The sequence below is a fragment of the Mya arenaria genome, chromosome 1 (genome assembly GCF_026914265.1).
Source record: "Mya arenaria isolate MELC-2E11 chromosome 1, ASM2691426v1".
Lineage (NCBI taxonomy): Eukaryota > Metazoa > Mollusca > Bivalvia > Myida > Myidae > Mya > Mya arenaria.
Window position 1 is genome coordinate 47,547,124 of NC_069122.1, and position 20,020 is coordinate 47,567,143.

Consider the following 20,020-nt stretch of genomic DNA (forward strand, 5'->3'; position numbering starts at 1 on the left):
TTATATGTTATGTAAGGAAATAATTGATTTGGAGTATGCAATGGGTGATAATCGGACTGAATTGAGTGCACTATGATACATGAACCATGTGAATGGGAATACAACTGCGTTTGTTGTCAATTACTTTAGGACAAGTATTCTATTACCGATTTAAATTCTTCTTCCCTGTTACGACATTGTTTTGTTCTCATCAAAGTATTTACAAAATAATGATGTTTCAAGTTAGATACTTAATGTTTTCAAAAGTTTATATGTTTTCTATTCCTCTTCCCCTTATTACAATATTCTTAAAATTCAACAACAAATCGAAAGAATGTTTTTCAAGTTATAAGTACGACACTTCATTTATTCAAGATATGACAGGTTTCCAAGATGGACCTTACTAGATAACCTTATATTATGTTTTTGAATATAACTACAGATGATAATAATGTGAATATTAATGCAGTACTCAGCATATATTCTGCGGATTTGATATGTTGAACATAATAAGCAAGTATTATATGTGACTGTTAATATATTTTACCGACACGAACCTTCTTGTCTTTTTAATGCAATGAATTTAACTTTACATATAACAAGATGGTTCAAGCAGCTTCAGTGTTGTTGATAGTATTGATGGGAATTTGCAAGGTAAATATTACTTTCACACATTCAATAGCTTGCACAAATTTACTCTTTTTTTGGGTCAAATATAAGTTTTTGAACTGCAGTTATCGTACGTACACATTCATAATTTCATAAATACACAAACAATCCGACCATGTGTATTTACAGTGCTGTGACATCAATGATATACCAGGGACAGTACATTGCTCCGATGGTAATATATACAGATTTAACGATGACAACATAGACTGCCATTCATACCACCTAGGGAAACATACTCATTACAGGTGTATTAAAGGAGAATGGAAAGAAATTTTAGGTTAGTTAAGTAACTTATTGTTTTTTATTAATTTCGCCAGTAACTATTGAAACAGAAGTTGTCTAGAACAGGAAATATGAAGAACAAAAATCGATAGTGATAAAAAAATAAGGGGTTTGCAAAATACGCACACTTTCTAATAACGTATTAATATGTTGACCTCTACTTTAGTGAGAACGTAAATGGAGGTTTATGTTTCATGAAAATGGAAGAGAATCATAGATAACGTTTCGGTACTTCGCATATTTAATAAGAACAAGCAAAGACCATGCACATCGTTTACGCTAGTAACTGTTTAAATGATTATAAAATATGTTTAGAGATACTTCATTCTTCAAAACGTTATAACTGTTTTGTGGTACAATAAATAAACGAATCTTTATAAATTTAATATTTATATTGTTATGTTGTTTAACCCTTATTCAAAAATGCAGTTTAAATTTCAATGTAAAGAAAGAAATGCGTGATTTTTTACATAAGTTACTTAATTGACTCCGCTTTGCTTGATCATATTTTCTATCAATTAAAACCGAAAACATGCATGAACAATAATTGACTGTAAGAGAATAGATTGATTTTACAAATTAAACGAATTTATTCTGTATAACTATGTATACACATACCTTTAGAACAGCCGCCGTATAACAATTCTTAAAAGTCAAATGGTGCCATAATTCCGATCCCTTACAAATAAATTATTTTTCTGATATTTCAGATAATTCAACAGGTTTAAATAAAGTTCAAAAAGTGAGACGAAAACGAGGATTTGGGGAAGCACTTCTCTGCGTTTTAACATTCTTCAGTTGTTTATGGTACAGACCACGGCCTAGCGGTACTAAGATTTATTTAACCTTTGAATTCATCACAATACATAGGACGATGTGTGTATTTACATTATTCATGAAAAGACTATTATTCTTGTTTTACATGAACGATTTCTTAAGCATTGAATTATTCCAAAAATATATTGCTCTGCATATCTTTCACAATCTTTGTGAATTATTCTAATATTTGAACAAAATTTGGACATAATGCCTTACTACTTAATCTAAACGGAGGTCGAATGGTATCTATATAGAATTACCTTGTAGCATGAACTATCAAAACGTTTCAAATCCTAACCTTTTATCATAAGTTTGTTTCATACGTTTAATTTGTTAGAAAGTCTTCATGTGATTTTGACCACAAAGAATATGCCACTCTGGCGTGTTGGCTTGGTTGTTTCGCGTTATCCCGCTTGCAGGCCCGAAAGCAGCACCTACATACCATTGAATAGGCACCAGAACGACTAATATGTGTTAAGCTGTCGTTCTGACACGTATGTTAATGTCGTATTCACGCCACGGCCACGACCACTTCACCAACCCATAAGAAAAAAAAATACCAATAAGATTGATGCGGTGATTGTCACTTGGGTTGTCTATGAATGCTCTGTTGCATTTTTGAAAGGATTAGGGAAAGATATATAAACTCTCGACTGAACGCCGTGTTGAGGATATTTGTTGGGGCCCTGCCATCAATTAACGTATTGTTTGACTTCTTTTCGAATTGGCAATCCCAAGTAGTAATAACATTTATTCTTAAACAAAAAGCTACACTGGCCACGTTTAAGTTTCATTTAAATGCTTATCGAAGTTTAACTTAATGCCTGGTATTGCGTTGTGCGCTCATTATTATTTTGTTCTATTGAAAAGATGAAACCATTATGTGAAAAACCAAAGAAAACATTATATAATCATTCAACTGTTGCGTCTGTTTTTAAAGATACCACTCCACCACAACTGATGTGTCCAAACGGAATTACGTATGGTGAAATAGAACCATTTCAGATTTACAGAAAAGTTTATTGGAATGAGCCCTCGGCGAAAGATGATAGAGATGGATACGTAACGTAAGAACGACACATTAAAACTTATTTATTATATTTCCCTTAAAATTGATCGCATTTTAGATACAATAATTACATTCACACTGTCATATTATTGATATATTCAATACAATAAGTATGTTTATATTAATAATTAACATTTAAGCGCCAAGAGAATGTACGGTCGACCGTCAGGGAGTCGTTTTCCTGAAGGGTGGACAGAAGTTAGATACGAGGCAAAAGACAGACGAGGAAATCGTGCAACATGTACCATGCAAATACATATACAAAGTATGTATAGTATTGTGATAATGGATATGGGAAACATAATATTCTTTATTCTTCAATCACCTTAAAAATTACTTTTAAAATCAAGGATAGTAACGACCCCGTAATCAAAACAAAAACAACAACAACAAACTTACTAATTATCAGAAAAATAATTAACCTGTTTTTCAAAGGTTTTCTTAAACTTGAAGTTGGATGTTCGGACATTTGCGTTCGTTTAAATCAAATAACTCTATCAAATATAAATTTTACATGTATCAAATATATTGTTAAACGCTATGACTTTGAAACAAGAACGTTGCAGAAAAGTAACACGACAAAAAATGATTTTTTTACCCCACCCATGCATGAAGAATTGTCAACAATAAAGCGTGGCCTTCACTCTTTATCTAAAAATATAACACCTGTTCAAGCGAATCAGACTGATCTCTGAGTGTGGGGTGAATAGATATCCATACATTATGAAAAAAACCCTCTTAAAGTTGGACAACTGGTTTAAGTCCAATGTTTATTCACATTTGATTTCCTAACGTTATGACTTCCTTATTTTTTATTCATTAAAAGGCGACTGTATAATTTGAGGATATATTCGTTCCCTGGTAAATTTGAAAGTGCTTCCGTGCATTTACTATTATAATTTGGAACATAGATGCATAAATAACAGTTCATTGAATAATTTTCATGAAGTTATTGTACTAAAAAACAAGTATATAATAAACTATAAAAACTGTTGGAAAACTGTTTCTCAATAAACAATGAATAGAAATTGACAGCTACGTCATCAGCTATCAACAATTGCGTGATAGACATAATTCTGGTAGTGGCGAAGGAATCACTTTTCCCCAAAAATGGGGTGTTTAAATGTTGTTTTTAATACAAATAAAATCGGAAAATAAGCACACAAGAAACATTAAGTTTGTTGATTTTGGTTTCAGATCGTGTTTTATTTCATTCATGATAATAAAATAACACCATTTTCACTTCGCTTCAACACTCGTAAACTAAGTTTTTCTACGACATACGTAAATAAAATACGATTTTACACTTATATCAACAAATACATGTATCCTCTATTTATACAATAGTTTTCAACACACTAAAAGATAGCATGTGTAACTTAAGCACAATTGCAAATGTGTCTTGTTCTAAGTTAAGGTAATTAGGTCCTATCTGAGAAAATAATTAGTGATCACTGTTCATAGAAAACGATATAGGACCTATCGAGTGACCAGTTCATAGGGGATATTATGATGAGACGCTTTTCTGGTGACCTGTATCACGTCGAGTTCGGTGTGTAAACACGTGTACACGTATACACGGATACATGTTTACTCACCGAACGAGACGTGATGCAGGTCACCAGAAAATCGTTTTATCGTAATATTCCATTTATTATATACCTGCCTATTTAATTATTCCTTTTTATTTTTTGGCAAACCTGTAATTCATAATACATTTCATTCTTTAAACTGGAAGCTAGGAGAGAGAAAACAAATAATTAATCCATTGATAACTATCTTACATGTAATTGAAACAATCATAATTTGCTAAACAATAATATAACTTCATGTTTAACGTCCATCGAAATGTACAATTGTGAACCACTGATATATATCGCAACAAATACGAATATGTGACAATAATCAGCAAAATGTAGCTCCTTACATCCGGTCGTTTTATATTCATCCTTTGGTAGATATAACTTAACATTGGTTGTAACGACCGATTGTCTTGTTCAGGGTGGGGGAACATGTTAAGTCGAAATAGGATCAAAGCATAACATATAATGCGTTTTAACTTTAACGGTCAGCAACCAGAACTATTATTTTTTTCGAACATAACTCCTGGTTTTAAGATTGATTTATCTGTTTCTGCCCAATAGCTTGAAGTAGGAATAATATTTGTGATGAAACTATCTGTTTAGACTTATATAGGATTTGACTTGGGGTTAGTTGAGCTAAGGTCAGGGCTATTTTAACAGACTATTGAAAACTGTTTTAGCTCGATACTTTTAGTTAGAAGATGTGCAGTGATTCAACTTTTAAAGTGAACACGTTGAGATTTGATTTTGGAATTGCAGGAGCAAGGTGAAGGCCACTGCTTGAATTAAGATTTCCAAAGTTTTAATTTGCCAACGGTCTCTTTTCGTACAAATAAAAAAAACTTCCATCACAATGTGGCGTGTATTATTTAAGGAGTGTTATGAGTTTTTTGCTCATATTTCGAGAAAGAATTGAGACCCCTTTAAATGAAACCATAATATCAATTATGTATTTTCAGTTTGATAAATGATATAGGTTTGCTTGTAAAAATTAATGTTAAGCAACTGTTGGGGCTCTTAGTTGCAGAGCTATAAACGAACATTTGGTGTAAACAAAACCTGCTTAATATCGACTTGAGAATATTAACACGTATGGGATAAGCTGAATATTACATTTTACATACCTTGTAATATACATGGAATCATAACTCGTATGTACGAATAAATCGTTGAATCTGATCCTGTGACATTGATTTACGATAAGCTGTTGACGCAATGTTCAAATAAACTGTTCGTTTTCTTGTGGATAATATTTATAATGTTTGATACTTTATTTCCGAACTCTTTACACTGTTTTTAAAAAGTTTGTTTGAAAAATCCCATAACCTTTTCCTTGTGATGATTCTCTATAAATGTAGTTGTGATCGTCGAAAAACATTTTTAAAGTATCAATGTTTTTTAAAAATTCATAAGTAGATACTCGATAACAAAGCAGATTATCGAATAATCATTATCATTATTATGTTATTATTAGTAAACTATCTATTTCTTATATCAAACAGAAAACCAGTATTTTGGCTACGACGGGAAGTAATTATGAAATACTATTTTCTACAGCAAAACTGAATCTCTTTAGCATGTCATTTAAACATGGCTTTAACAAGAAAATGTAACATAATGTTAATAAACAGTTGTAGTTCAATACTTAACATGATTTATCTCTGACGTTAAACTATTTCACTAACACCAAGAATTCTTTAGTTGTCAGATGCAAGCCCGAACCAAAGGAGTTGGAAAATGGTTATTTTATATGTCATCCAAGCACGGAATTTGTATTAGGAGCGTGGTGTCAATACGGATGCTACGATGGATATGAACTAATTGGTGAAAGCGTCAGAGTTTGCCAAGAGAACAACGAATGGTCGGGCAGTCACGCTCCTTCATGCAGCGGTACATGCTTTTGCTTTTTTCATTTATTAAATTGAACAGTATATCAAATAATATATGCATTTCCGGTCGTTTGGGTGATTGATTTGTACCTAGATGAAGAGTGTTCTTTAAAGGGAATGCTACACGTAGGCGGAGCTTAACCGGGCAAAAAATAGCGTGTGATTTAATTGCGACGGTATCTACGTATATGCATGTTATTAAACGGTGTCATTGACGACGTGGTTCAAAATGTTTTTTCAAAGTGTATGATGACATATTTTTGCGTGGTATATTTGTTTGAAATATGGTATTGATATATGATTGAAACTGTATTTTTTTAGCTATACGATGTCCTAAGCTTCAAAGTTTAGAGGGTGCAGGATTACCATCATGTACAAACGCGAACTATTTCCGTAGTGTCTGCACTTACAATTGTAAGATACCCGGTTTTGATATGCCACAAAATGTTGCAAAGGCTATCGTGTGCTCCAATAATAAATTATGGATGAGAACAGGAGAACCAAAATGTTTAGGTGTGTATGCATAATGTATTTCATCATATTAATGATGTTGTTTACAAAATTTTGGTTGCTAATTTCTAGCGCTCTACTTATCTGAATTATTCATTTTATTAAATAATGGTTTTATAAAAGAAAGATATGTATTCACATTTTAGAACACACATTTCACGAACTCATTTCCATGTCATATCAAACTGGTCAAATTATATAAAGTTATCAACTATTAACAGAAAGTGTTAAATTTGTTACTCTAGTTTTAAAAATATCTCAACAGACGTAGAACCACCACAATTTGATACTTGCCCAAGCATCGTGGTCTCAGGAACTGATAAAGGCTCGAACACATCAAGCGTTTCTTGGCCAAAACCAACTGCAATTGACAACAGCAATGGCAAAATAAATGTCATGATAAGTCGCGGCCCTGGACCTGAGTCTAAACTATATCCCGGCCGCTATGAAATTGAGTATGTAGCGAGGGATAAAGCTGGAAACAAGGGAAGACCATGCAGATTCAATGTCATTGTACGAGGTAAGATCACGTGTTTGATTGAAACTGTCACTGATATGCTTAATACAACAATGGTAAGTCTCGCTATGTTATTTAAAGGCCCAATAGACACGCAATGCATTGTTATAAGGCGGCAAACACTTAAGATCAGATATCATTTATAAATAATTGCAAAAGGGATGAAATGATTGTTTTGTGAATGTAGTTGTATATGGAGCTGGTACCCGAGCAATCATCTGATTTTAAGATCCACCTGTCACCCATATATCATTTTCTAAGTTAAAAGTTGTTGTAAGAGCAACATTTATATTTTGCATTCAGATATAAAATGTTCAAGAATTTATCCAACTCCATACGTAAGGGTTATATGTCCGCAAGGGTATAAAACCGGATCACTTTGTGATATTGAGTGCGAGCCAGGAAATTTACTGAAAGGCAGTGATAACGTAACATGCGAAGAAAGTAAAAATGGACTATTTGCTTATTGGAACTGGCAAAACGGAACACAATCGACATGTAAAAGTATGTTTTTATTGATCTAATTGTGTTATAGATAAATTTTGTTTATGGACAGCAAGTGGTAAACTCAATAAACGAAATGAAATGCGTGCACTGTGATTAAATTCTGATATATGTATACATGTCTATGCTGGTTAATATGTTCGGAACAATTATGGAACATTTATTTCTACTGTAGATACATTGAAATGCACAATGATCAACCCTCCCAGAAACGGGGCAGTTGTATGCGATAACTGGCTTGGTGGCACGTTCTGTCAGGGACAATGCAGAAGCGGAACGGAAATGCCAAATGTTGATCTAACAAAACTGTACGTTTGTTCCAGGGAAGTAAAATGGGATCCAACGCCGCAGTTTAAACCTTGCAAAAGTAATAAAACATAACATAGCAATAATATTTTTATATAGTACATTTTCATAAAGTTCCTAAGGTTTGAGAAATAGTTATGTCATTGTTCATAACGTTGATGGTGATATCAAATCAGATGAACACTCATTTGCGGTATGTTTTTCTCAAAAACTGGAAAAGAAAAATATTTAACATATACGTAAACTGAAGATTGTTTCCCGCTTTGCAAAAGCGGCAGTAAATACGGATTTTAAATTATAATATTTAGCACACATAGGAATGTTATATAGTGTATGCATAATATTTCAGCTACCGAGCATGCATATTCTCTCAGGGTAACGTTACTTGCCGAGTGTTTCTACAGTGGTGATTGTAAAGACAAATCAACACAACAACAAATTGCAAACAATTTTATTCAACAGATGCGATCAAACCATTTGTTTCAACCAGAGGCATGTCCTGATGACAGCCAATGCAATGTCGACGGCGTCCAGGTACTGGTAGTAATTGAATTTTACCAAGTTCTTACATTCATTTGTTAAATGTTCAAAATATGATTCACGTCAACATTCACTGCATTGCATAATAACTTCAGATATTTTGTGGATCAACCTCTCGACGAAAGAGAGACGTTGCCACCAATGGTTCAAATGATCTGATGCAACACCGACTATCGATCGAAATCACATTGAAAATGAAACCGACAGAAAACATAATTGTCTTACAAAATCAGCGCCAAAACCTGATTAATAGTTTAGGCGAACTTATGGAAAGCAAACGTGATGAAGTGTTTGGTGAACATACTGCATCGTCTTTTAATATCAGCAGTGGACCTGTGAAAATAATGTGTACAGAAGGTTCCGTTAACTCCATAGAAAGTTTAAGATGTAGTAAGTAAACTTCTAGTAATAAAGCTTGTTTAAGTTCCTAACTATTTCTATGTTGAGGGAATTACTGTCTTGTTAAAACAATCAATTACTTCAATCTTTATGTATGCTAAATTGCAATGTGCCATTTCGTAGAAGCTTTAGGTATAATTTTAAAACCATAACGAATGCAAAAGTACAAAGTCTTATATTTGCCTCAATATCATGGATGCTTACAGTTTTAGAATACACTGTCGCTATAAACAATTAAGATTAGACTTTCATAAAACCCACCACAAAAAACATGTTGCAAAAACGAAATACGTATCACATATGTATGAAACGTTTCACACAATTTATAATGATATGTCTGTCTGTGAGCTCTGTTAGCAACATAACAAAGTGTGTGAAGGTCTGCCTGTGAGCTAACAACAGTTAGCAACACTACAAAGTGTGTGAAGGTCTGCCCGTGAGCTAACAACATTTGGCAATATTTTAAAGTTGGTGAAGGTCTGCCCGTGAGCTTACAACAGTTGACAATATTTCACCGTTCATGAGGGTCTGTCTGTGAGCTTACAACTGCTGTTAGCAACATAACAAAGTTCATGCCTTCGAGCTAACAACATTTGCCAACATTTTAAAGTTTATAAAGATCTGCCTGTAAGCTAAAAACAGTTGGCAACATTACAAAGTTTGTGAAGGTCTGCCTGTGAGCTGACAACAGATGGGAAGATCAATTGGTTTATTTATTTTCCAAAAATAAAGACTGCCTGTTAAATTATACCTCTAATATAGTTGGCTTGAACCCTATGCAATTGTTTTTAGTTGAATGTCCGGAGGGCACCTACTACCAAAAGCGTGTATACGACATGGATCCCACCTGTATTCTATGTCCAAAGGGAACTTTCCAGGCTGAAAGTGGTCAGTCGGTATGTAAGGCATGCCCTGAAGGGTTTTCGACAAACTCAAAAGGATCTACGCAATTGTCAGATTGCAAAGGTATATATTTGTCTTACACGTCGTACGTGGGTACTTCAACAATGTATGTTAAATATGATACCATTCTTTCAGTTTTTATCGCCAGTTTCTTCCCAAAATCTCTCATTAAAAATATTTGTCAAGTCTTAAAATATTGAGACAAGTGTGAAAATAATAAGACTGGGTACTCGTAGACTAGTTTTAACTCCCTATGAAGTCTTGAAAAGCTGACTGTTCCTTATGTTGTGATAGGTAAGAATTACAAAGTAATTATAACAAAAACTGTAAAAAAGGAATTTACTGGCATCCTTACCTTTTAATGAATTTACTTCATGAAGTTGACTTTTTTATTTCAGTTGCATGCAGTCCAGGGACATTTTCTCAAAACGGATTAGAACCATGTTTTCCTTGCGATGTTGGTCATTACCAGCCATCGCATGGGCAAGTCATGTGCAGACGATGTTTGGATTCTAAATCAACGCTCACATTTGGGGCATCCAGTCGCGCTGATTGCCAAGGTAAATTTGAAAACATGATACAGCCATAAAGCAATACACCGATTACATATCTAACACTCACGTGGATAAAGAAATCTTTTAAAGCTGCACTCTCACAGATTGAAGGTTTGGACAATTATTTTACTCGGAACGTGCCAATTTTTGCGAAAATCCATGGAAACCAGTGAAATAAGTCTGCTGACGAAAACTTAGATCGCAGAATTTTATATTTAAGTTCAAAAATTAATGTTAATTGCATTTTTGTTTAACCGTTTCTAACGGTTTACGCCATAATACATTGATTTTCGAACGGAAATATGCAAATCTGCGATCTGATCTTTTGTCAGCAATCTTTTACCATTGGTTTGCAGATTATTACGCAAAAGTGTGCTCTTTCGAAGACAAAAAAATAAAAAAGTTGTAAAAATAGTAAATATGTAAAAGTGCAGCTTTAAAAAGGACACTTGAAAATCGATTCACACGATTCTATGAACGATAATTATAAGCTGTTGATATATCTGCAAAACGATGATATTAATCAATGATTACTGTAACGAATAAAATATTTTTTTTAAGAGTTCGATATAATTTTCAACGGGAACAGCAGTGTCACCAGTATCATACAGAACCTCACAAGTGTCTCTGATTTGACGATGAACTTTTGGATTAAAGCTAATTCTGATTCAACAGAGTTTGAAATACATTTAGAGGATGAAATTGGCATTATTATTTGGGAAATCCGTAATTTTAGTGAAGTTTGTCATAATAAAATAATGTAAGTTTTTGAGCATTTACTTTGTGTGGTATTTATTTTTTGCATTTTACGACGAGTGACACGCTTTTTTCATTTCATGAGTTTATTTGTGTGTGTGTCTATAAAATACTTTTAAACAAAACAATTTCAGGTGCAAAAGTTTCGAGAACGTCTTAGCATTTGATAACCTGTGGCATAGATTTACGATTCAGTTCATCGTTTGCTCTGTGTTTGTGAATATTGATGGGTTTCTGGCTAACTCGATTAATTTTGGAACCAGTTGTTCAAGTTTCAAACTGAAAACCGTTTATGTGCAAGCAGGTATGTCCCTTGAGAATAAAATCTTAAACTAACGCGGGATTATATAGATAGTATACTTTTGAATTTTAACATACATTGTATATCCAATTCTTGTTTTCAAGATTCAAGTTTTACATTATCTCAACTTAACTTATGGCACGGACAAAAAGATATGACAAGCGAAGTTCACTGTTTTTCTCATCAATTTGGAGATCTGTTACGATGGCAAGATTTCGACGGATCGATTGTTGATGGGGCTTTTATTGATATACCTAGCCAGTGTGACGGTATGTTTTTATATGAGTTCAGTTTTGTGTGGAAAATTTCACCAATCTCCTGCTTATGTTTTATTGATAACACTCATACATTTATTAATTCAGATGTTTCGATTAAAGCTATTTGATACAAAAGGATATATCTTACGGGTTTGTACCCTTAATTTTACTTGATTGTTTTCCACGACATAGTTTTTTGTAAGGTAATACTATTTTTCCTATCGTTTACATTTTTCTGTAAAGTCGAGCGTATAGACGTAGTAATTATTCAATTTAAGGTTTCATGTACAGTAAAGAGTGGTTATCCTAAACAAATGATATTTATGTTCAAGTAGTAAGGCATTTTCTGAACGAAAAGTATTTTTTTTAACTTTCAGATATTGACAATTGTATGTCAAAACCCTGTCTCCATGGCGAATGCAGCGACAGATTAAATGGTTATGATTGCACTTGCGATGTCGGCTTTACCAGTCAAAGGTGTGATGTCAACATTGACGACTGTACAGCAAATGTCTGTATGAATGGCGCTACATGTGTTGATGAAGTGGCCTCCTACAATTGCAGTTGTGTGGAAAATTATACCGGAAAGTATTGTGAAATAGAAAAAAGTAAGTTTTCTTTGTTATGACTAAGAACGATTATTTAAAAGAAGTTGTTTGTTGAGTTTAATGTAAATACTTGTTCCGATGTCACACGTCGAAATTTTTTCTCTCGTCCTTATCGCAATGTTGGTGTTCTCTACGAATAGAACTGTATCATCAAATATAAACAGCGATAATGAAAATGTAGCCTAATTAACAGGATGGAACATATAAGCATACTCAATTTTAGAACATGGCCAATGGAGTGTTTGGGGGAATTGGTCGGAATGTACAACTACTTGTGGCCGTGGCCAAATGTCACGAAAACGTCTTTGTACCAATCCGACACCGAGTAACGGTGGGGACGATTGCGCAGGCCTCTCAGAAGACTTTCAACCGTGCAATAACACAGACTGTCCAGGTCGTGTAATATTTTCTTACGTTAAGTTTAAAGTAGGTTTTATGTTGAGTCGTTGAGTTGCAGAATAAAAGCTTGAGTTAATCCTAATGATTATACTTAAATCACAGTATATGAAAATACTCTGAATAAAATTAGCTCGTTTTTGTACGCATGTACCATTCAACACTAATGTTACATTGATAGATTGTCCAGCACTCGTGGTGCCAGGAAATGGAACAGCTGAATGTAAGCAAGTCAATGGAACATTTAACTGCAGTATATATTGCGATGAAGGCTTTGAATTTGACATGGAACCTCTTCACAATTATTATTGCGGACCTGAAACGGCTCATGTTTGGAATTTTGACACTTTCTCAAATCCGCTACGAAAACTTCCAAGCTGCAAAGGTACATCGTTATGTAATGGTTTATGTACACATTCAATGGTCAGTTAGAACAAATGAAGACGATTTATGTAAGTCTGCGAAATAGAAACATAACGTTAGAACTACTCATTTCAAATGATATGATAAATACATTTAGTTATTTTTCTATGTTGTTTTTACTAACATTCTTGCACTTTTTTTACCTTGCAGAAACAGTTGTTCCCAAGTCACTTTCCGTTAGGTACTCTGCGAAGTACAAAGATCTTGTATGCTCTTCGCAGCATTTGGCATTACAAACAAACACCAAAATACTTTCAAAGGCTAGGACCGTTGTTGAGAGTATTTCAGTAATTGAAACAAATGCGTGTACATTAAACGAATTAACAGTGACGGACTGTGATGACAATTCCCGGATGAAACGTTCAACTGAATTTGCTGGATTTAGAATGACTATAAGCACAAACCCACAAAACGGTAATCAGACTTTATTTCAGTATAAAAGTGTGAAGGACACTTGTTGACATCCTGTTTTTTCTATTATTGCTTCTTCTGACGTTGTATCGAATAGTTGAATACGTTATTAGAAATATTGAATATAATCAATAATCATTTACTATGGACTGAAATGATTTCAAAATCAGAACGTTGAATTAATTGTACATTGTTTTTAATAAGGTGACATCACAAAAGGCGCAGGAGATTTAGAAACAGCTTTCAACGCAGTAATGGGTGCTATACAAAATGGGAATTTCACTGTTCATGTTCTTGAAGACAGTTATGAATTAGACCAAAACCAGACTGAGGCTTCAGGGGAAGCCGATTGTGAGCCGGGATTTACTCGTGTCGGCTATTTTTGTGGTACTGTGGTAGTATTAAAGATCTGCTATTTAAGTACGGTTTTGAATATTTGTGGGTCGCTCAGGATGTTTGGACATAAATATGCTAAAACATACATTTATGTAGCGGGTATTGTTTACATGGCGCAAAATTAGCACAACAATATAGATACTTCTTCGCGCTGTGACACATTTATTTTAAATCATTGTCAATTCCTGAAACAAATATTTAACAATCGACCAACACCTTAAGATAAGACGTGAACTAGCACGCGTGAGATGCTCTAACCATAATTTAAATATAGAACTGGGCAGATATTACAATATACAATATGAAGACTGATTTTTTGCATGTATTCACACACTCGCAATATGCAAGTCATTGAAAATGAGTGACTTTATTAACATTAAAACTGAGTCGTAAAAACCCACTAAAACATTTTTTTTTCAAAAACACATTCAACCGAGATCGGCTGCTTTTAAGACAGAATACTTCGCAAAATGTGGCCTTTTTAAGTCATGAATATGAACGAATTACGCTAAGAACATCACAATTGATTTCTTTCTCTGCAAGCTGTTCTGAAGTCAAAGTTTCTGAAGAATATTTCTTAAAAGGTGCTCATGAAGCTAAAGAATATTCATTAACAATCTTGAATTATTGATTACATTTATTACCCCTTTCTGTTCCATGCAAATGGTATAACCTTTTCGTTTTAATATTTTGCAAATAATAGTTCCCTGCGGTAGCGGTACGTATTTTAACGTTGATTACTGCGAACTCTGTCCTGTTGGCACATACCAGGAAAAGGAGAGACAAACATCATGCAGTTTATGTCCTGATGGAAAATCAACACTTGGCGAAGGATCTGCGTCCATTGAAGAGTGTTCGGGTAATATCACAACTTTTATTTTAAGAGGGTAATTGGTCTTTTAAGGATGGTGTGTCAAATGTTACAGATTATGTGTTTATGGTTTACACTTCTTAGAACATAATTATCACATGTTAAAGGGACAGTGCTTCTTCCACTTCTCATTTAAATTTCATGAAAATAGGTCGAGAGCTTTAACACAAATGGCGTATCATTTCAGGATCAAGTTTGATATATCAACATAAATGAAATAACAAGGTCATACTTGGTACCGAATGCCTTTATTAACCATGTTTCTATTATTATGCAATAAAATTTCATCTTATAAACATGCGTTTATTATTTTAGTTTTTAAAGAAGTCGAACCCGAAAGACTGGAAGGTAAAACAAACATAACCTAATTGAATTTAAACAACATAACAAGTAACACATATGCCTATAATTTGTTCATGTGATCAGATAGTTGGCATTCCGAAAGTAATTGATATAATATTTAGAATGCATTATAAGATGACGCATGCCAGATTCTTTTTTATGGTAATTAAATGCAAAGAAAACCTACCTAAAAACCTGCGCTACTTATGAGCCGATTATCACAGTTCAATGCCCAATCGTTACACATGGTATGTCTGACCGAATTGATTCTGTTTAAATAGTTGCCAAATACTGAGATGACATCTAGTAAGAACTTTAACTTCAACAGTAAAGTATGAATAAAGTTTGTTTGATGACGTAAATTATTTTGAAATATGTGAATTATCGTCATCGTCATTTAATATATGAAAATGAGGTACCGAACGTCTTTGAAAGTGACCTTTAGGAATCCGGGAGAACATGTCATGTTTTCCCCTGATGATTAAGATGAAAAATAAAATTAAAGTAGTAGTAATTACCTGTTCTATATTATAGTGACCGGGATAGCTGTTGGATGTGGAGTAAGCCTATTTGTTCTTGTAGGCGTTGTACTCGCATTCATTCGTTATAGGTAAGTTTAAAATAAATTCAAACTTAGTACCTCATCATAAAAAAATCAATTAAATACTTATCGTATATAACTAATGGAATAACAGTTTTTGCACGAAATCATGTGTGTGTATTTGGCAACTACGTCCCTATTTATTATGGATGCAAACGAATGGCAAAATTGATATTCGAATATTCTGTAATTCTTTTGATCGAATATTCAATGACAAAAATACATCCTTAAGAAGTTGTAGTAAACTTTTATTATTTGCTAAAGTAATAGCCGGGGCAATTTAACCCGTCTTTGTCGTAGCCGGTACGCGAGACGGACCCTGATTTTCCCAAATTATCCTCGAATATTCGTAAACAGATTGAATATTCGAATATTCGTTTGTATCCTTAGTATTTATGATATCAACAAAATACTGTTTAAGATATAAATAGATCATTTCATTCGTGGTCATTCGTGGTCATTCAATAAGAAACTTGTAAAACATTTAAAATTTAATAAAAACATAAAATTTAGAGCATGCTTAGCTAATTGCTTAATATCATCAATATATATTTATTTGAAAGTATGCTTATAAGTGTTCTGCAACTTTGTATAAATATAAAAATAAGATTTTACTGAATCAGTCATATTTTTGTATCCAGAACGTTTTAAATTTTCAATTGCAGATCATCGAGGACCAATGAATACAATGTCAGCAAACCCAGTCCAACGAAAAGACAACAGGCATACGACATACCTTGTCCAGTAAAGTCAATGTTTAAGAAACGCAAAGGACGATTTGATATTAACTAATGGGTGACAATAACATAAATCGTCACTAGCAATATATCTTGTTTTGTATGCATAGTTTGGACCTTGGAGAATTTTAATGACATGGTGTGTTATATGAAACATAGACATTCATATGACGTTGAATTGTTGCTTATTTTATGACTATTTAGCATGTCTCATATATATTTGTAGTCTAAATGTAGTCTCTAAAAACAGGACTTATCTTTAGAACAATTTCAAAATTAAAGCAAAATATCATATATTTTACAAGTGAATCTAAATCTTTTAATACATCGTACATTATGTCTTAAAGAAATGAATAATGTATTTGTTGTTGAAAATCAGACCCACTTTGTTATCGACTGCCTATAATGATGAATTAAGGACAGTTGTGTTTAAAGGATTATAATGTATATGGTGCTTGTATTTGTATTTGTTGATTCTATGCGATTGAGTATCTAATGTATTGTTGATTGCGTCCTTTCCGCCTCATAACATGATTTGTTTAATATTCGACTACTTGGCTTGTCCCTGTAGTTTTTATTGTAATATTTAATTAATGATGTTGTTCGTACATGTTTTTACTTTATGTATTGCTTCATTACCTATGTAAAGGTCTTCAAGTGCCTCGGTTTGATAAGGAAATGACAAATGAGAAGAACATGAACGTTCGTATTTGGCTATTATTGAAACCAGACTGTAACATGGTTTAATCAGCGTTTTAAAATTGCACATGCAGGTTTTCTGTGGTTTTGTGAAACGTGACTATTCTAAAGCTTTTCACGTTAGCAACACATAGTAGTTTAGTTTAGTGTTGGTGTGTTGACCGATTATTTTTGAATTTTTGCTGTTAAAAATATCTCCGGGTAAATAGTGTATTGTAAAGGAATATTATCCTTATATTGCCATGTTCTATAACATGTAAAAAATAACATGATTGGTACATTATTAAAACAAACGTTTACGTTAAAGCATTTGCCGTCCCAGTTTAATAGTCAATTGATCTTTGAAGTTCCCACATAAACTGCTGAGTGTTCCAAATGAAACTTAGAAACGATGGACAGTGTTTTTAAACATCTTAATTTGTAAAATTAAGTACAGACAAACAATGTTGTGTGGTTTCTGATATTCAACTTAAGCCAGTCTTATGGTCATACATCAGTGACTCCATTAATTGTAATAAATCAGTTACTTATATCGAGCAATCCGATTAGCTACATCGTTCCTAGATCGAAATAAGACCAGTATTGAATTCCACACCAGAGCATTCTTACATTGTTGAAATATTTAAGCCTGTCATTTGAGTATCTGGTATTAATTTGTTTGCATAATATTTACAACGCATGGCATGTATATACTTTTTCGAGCAACAATATCAATTGTATATCAAACATATAAAATAAATATTATTCTTTGAAGATTGTCGTTTTGTATCAGTCGATAAAACATCATGATATAAATTATGAAATAATTATTCGCATAAAGGAGGCACTCCAACATAGACTTAAGACGAAGAAATATTTCTTTGAGATTGATTATGTTTTGGTTTCGACTGCAATAGAGGTAAAATACCAGTTAGTTTACAATTTGAGTGTAATTATGTACACATAAATATTGAGCCCCGCGGTGTTGGAGGCGGAGGTTACTTCCAGGGTACTTAAACTGCATAATTTGTTGTCTAAATCCAACTTCTAGAACAGAGAAATTTGTCAAAATAGTTAGGGTCGGAGGTAGTGATTTCATTTAACGTCCGATTTCCGCACTGATTCTTGGCAACGCTGGGCAAAAAGCTAGGCTGGAACGAATTAAAAACATGCTATCAACAAAACATGTGTGTTTAAACCCTTATAATTAAACTTGAGATATAGGAAGGTGTCACAAGCAACACAGATCATTCTGAAAAAAATATATTTCCCGGTTGGCTGTCTCACTGGGTCTGTACTGTAACATTTCACCTGTGGAAAATCACTCGCTGTCTAACTATCTCTATATAAGTGAATACCAATTGATAAGGACGTTGTATCCGCTTAACATCTTGTCCGGGATTCTATGGCTGACTCTTAAAATGTAATAAAATTCCTAAGGCAAAGATTATAATTTAAATCTCACGTCAGAAAAAAAAGTCAACGCTGCAAGGATATTATACATTTAGAGTTCTCCATATCATTATTTAAATACCATTGTGTGGTAATTCTAGTAGTTTAAAATGGAGAAGAGCGACGACCTTAGGTTTTTCAGAGTGTCCTAGGATTTGCTCTCAGTCATTTTTTCCTCGGTTTGCCCCTGGGACAAGGGAAAATATCATGCCGCCAATGCGTCGTTTTGTAGGAAATAGTTATTCCCCCTTGCCCAGGTGGATAGGCTCTTTTAAAAGGTGATTTCCTGCCTATTACTCAAAGCCTTGGCCCAAATTATCTGGTAGCAAAATGAGCTGCATAATCTATACGTAGTAGTCATGTTTCTTATAAAGGAGGAATTTGCTTTGTATGACATGACACAAATTTTGTAAGTACACAATCCTAAAGGGCGGAGTGATTTTTTTTCGTTAATAATGTATTATCTTACTTTTTTGATATTAAAATATAAAATTAACTTCTTTTAAATTGCTTGATAAAAATGATGTATGGTGTCACCCAGTTTTCAATGGTTTTAAAAATAAATCGGTTTCCAACACATTTCAATTTCCAAAAGCATCCACCCACCTGAATTACTGATTAAAATCAGTATCAGCGGGTTTCGTTTTTAAGATGTTGTTAGTGGGTTTCATATATATGATATAGCTGGTACAGTGAAATCATTTTCAAAGAACAATCCTTAGAATATTCATAAGCAAAAAACAAACAAAAACAAGATGGCTCAAAAATGCAATACCGCCCTGATTCAGCATAATTTATGTATTTCCAAACGAGGATTGTCATACTAGAACGCAAGGTAATTTGTTTACTTTTCATGTATTGCACTAATTCATTGTCATAAAATCTAATGTTGGAATAAATTTTCGTCTACAACATCTATTTTGAAGGAGCGGTAAATTTGTGAGATCTGATTTAAAAAAAGGATAAAGATAAAGAACCTTGAAACGGAAAAAATCCTCTTTTAATAATTAACAGTTCAAAGGTGAGTTTTTTTCACAAACGGAATATATTTTTCTTTAATTGATCAATTGGTCACATTTTGTTTTTACCATATCAGATAAGCATTTTGGTAACCCATTTTATTTGGATATTTTTTTCAGCGAGTATATGTTTTGGGACTTATGCATGCCTTTTTTGATAAAGGTCATATCCACTGACATTTCCGAAGCCACTTTTTGCGAATGTCCTCCATACATTGACAGAAAAATTACCAATGATTCAGAATT

At 33.3% G+C, this 20,020-nt stretch overlaps 1 protein-coding gene across 2 annotated transcripts; it reads left to right on the forward strand.

Moving 5' to 3' along the window:
* The first annotated feature begins 366 nt into the window (after positions 1-366).
* On the forward strand, positions 367-18,077 carry LOC128230008 (sushi, von Willebrand factor type A, EGF and pentraxin domain-containing protein 1-like). Of its 2 annotated transcripts, XM_052941984.1 has the most exons (26): positions 367-633; positions 778-928; positions 1,644-1,760; positions 2,693-2,819; positions 2,962-3,086; positions 6,106-6,294; positions 6,615-6,806; positions 7,069-7,323; positions 7,624-7,824; positions 8,000-8,191; positions 8,480-8,664; positions 8,766-9,060; positions 9,862-10,035; positions 10,371-10,532; positions 11,088-11,286; positions 11,417-11,586; positions 11,688-11,852; positions 12,218-12,448; positions 12,672-12,842; positions 13,026-13,229; positions 13,418-13,681; positions 13,883-14,065; positions 14,778-14,933; positions 15,261-15,293; positions 15,822-15,897; positions 16,554-18,077. In XM_052941984.1, exons 1-26 carry the CDS (start codon positions 583-585, stop codon positions 16,678-16,680), a joined length of 4,395 nt encoding a protein of 1,464 aa, XP_052797944.1. In that variant the 5' UTR covers positions 367-582; the 3' UTR covers positions 16,681-18,077. The 2 variants fall into 2 exon arrangements, with proteins under 2 accessions (XP_052797944.1, XP_052797953.1); XM_052941993.1 differs by lacking the exons at positions 15,261-15,293; positions 15,822-15,897; positions 16,554-18,077 and adding an exon at positions 15,133-15,167.
* Positions 18,078-20,020: the final 1,943 nt, after the last annotated feature.